At 24.8% G+C, this 2,181-nt stretch overlaps 1 protein-coding gene across 1 annotated transcript; it reads left to right on the forward strand. All coding sequences in view use genetic code 6, as the record gives it.

The window, feature by feature from the left end:
* Positions 1-904: 904 nt before the first annotated feature.
* Positions 905-1,708, forward strand: TTHERM_00861660 (hypothetical protein; the record flags this gene model as incomplete). The annotated part of the gene is made up of 1 exon (XM_001017034.1): positions 905-1,708. One exon carries the CDS (start codon positions 905-907, stop codon positions 1,706-1,708), a length of 804 nt encoding a protein of 267 aa, XP_001017034.1.
* Between the last annotated feature and the right edge of the window lie 473 nt (positions 1,709-2,181).

The raw sequence follows: 2,181 nt of genomic DNA on the forward strand, positions 1-2,181 counted from the left end.
TCTACAAATGTTTTTAAACTATTTTTAAATTTTTTTAAATATTTATTAGCCTATTTCACTATATAAATACTTAGACGCTATCTATTAATTATATTCAAAATCATAGGTGTTGAGTGTAAAAATTTAATTAAGGAAGAGTACTAAATTTATATGGCAATTGAACAATTAATAATCTATTAAAAAAAGATATTAAATATTTCTAGACTCATTCATATTATTTATTCCTATTTATTTTAGTTAGTTAATTATCTCTAAAATAAATGCATTCAAATTATCAAACACTGTTACGTGATATTTAAAATAAAGGATAAATATTTTCCATATTTTTACTATTTGATTTAATAGTTCAAACAACAAAAGCCTTCAAAAATCTTTCCTACACATTTATATTTTAAACTAATTTTAATTTGATTATTTAGCTTAGCTCCTACTAAAAAATTTAGTAAGAAATTTAGCAAACTTTAATTTTGCAGTAAAATCTTAATTTTACCTTGCTTTAATTTATAATTTTCGTACAATCAAAATAATTAATAAACAAATTATTGCTAATTTTAACCAGATTTTACTTTTATTAAGCACTAGTAAAGAGATGGATTTATCATATTTTTGATAATTTATTTATTTAACCTACCCCTTAAATATATGTTAATATAAACCCCTTTTTAATTAAATTGTACTATTTAAAATCAAAATTATATTTTTATATTTAATAATTAAACACAGATATTCTGTTAGTTTAATACAGTTTTTAAGTTTCTTCTTTATTGAAGCAAGATAGACTTAAAATACTGATAACATTCACTTAAAATATAATTTATTTATCTAAAAAATTAAAATAATAATAAAACTCGTAAAAAAACAAACAAATATTTTTAAATAAACTTAGCTTAAAAAAGTAATAAAAATGATCCCCATTCAATAAGCCAACACTTAATAGATTGTCCCTCTTGAATATGCTGCCAAAGCTTAGCAAACCAATGACTACTAACAATAGCTTTTAAAGATCTAAAGTTAATAACAAGCCACTGTTTTATCAAAAGTTTAATTCGATGTTCCTCAAAACTGGACTTAAGAAACCACTCACCTCAAATTCACTGAAAGATTCCTCTGCTATGGCTAATCCACTACATTCGTCTAAACTTAAAACTTTGGAAAAATCGAATTTTACAGAGAAAAGGGATGCAAACTCGCTTGCTTTGACACCAAGGGCTGCTGCTTATGTTATGAACACTCTGAAATCCCTTACATGTTCTAAAATCTTCCCAGCGAAGGATGTCCTATTCAAATTGAAATGTGTTGTTAAAAGACCGCTATGATTAGATACAAGGGAGTCATCCTTGGTAAAGTTGAACGTCTTATTTCTGGAAGTTGTGCAAGCTCTCCAAGATTCATTGTTAAACATGTTGATTAAACAAGATCTCCTATAGTTTTAATACCTGTTGTTTCTTGCGCCAATAGAATTGATACAATTTTGAACTACGCTTGTAAGTTCCCTAAAAAGGTTGACGTTGTTAGAGATGGCATTCCTATTACTTAGATTGTCAATTCTCATGTAGCCAATAGTATGTGTACTTTACCTTGGAATGAGCAAAATGCCTTCTACGGAAAGGCCGACATTTTATTTGAACAATCAATGAAGGACGATGAAAAGATCTTGATGATGTGCGGATGGATTGTCTAACAAGCTTACATGTCTCGTCTTCTTTGAAACAAATCTCTCTTTCTCTTTCTCTTAACCATTAATTCTACCAAAATTGATAATGAATAATTAATTTCTTTTTTGGTTATAATTAATTTTAAATTAATAAATTTGTTCTAATAAATACTAAATAAAAAGGAAATTAGTCTATAAAAAGTTATTATATTATTTTGAAGTTATAAAATATAAATTATATAAATTATGTACACTATCTCAAATATTTTATCTTATTCTTAATGAAATGTATCGTTTTTCAATTTGCTTTAAAATTTTTAATTGATTTATCAAACAAATATTAAATAAATAGAGTCAATCATGCTCTTTGTTGTATATCAAAAAATAATAAGAAATCAATAATTTCTACTAAAGAAAAAAGGTTAATTTTTGTAATATTTATCTTAATTGTTTGCTCTTTATAACAAGCAAAGTGTCTTAATATTATATTAAGGAAAAAGATATCTTTAGTAATGGAGTTAAAATGA

This window comes from Tetrahymena thermophila, assembly GCF_000189635.1.
Source record: "Tetrahymena thermophila SB210 genomic scaffold scf_8254627, whole genome shotgun sequence".
Classification (NCBI taxonomy): Eukaryota; Ciliophora; class Oligohymenophorea; order Hymenostomatida; family Tetrahymenidae; genus Tetrahymena; species Tetrahymena thermophila.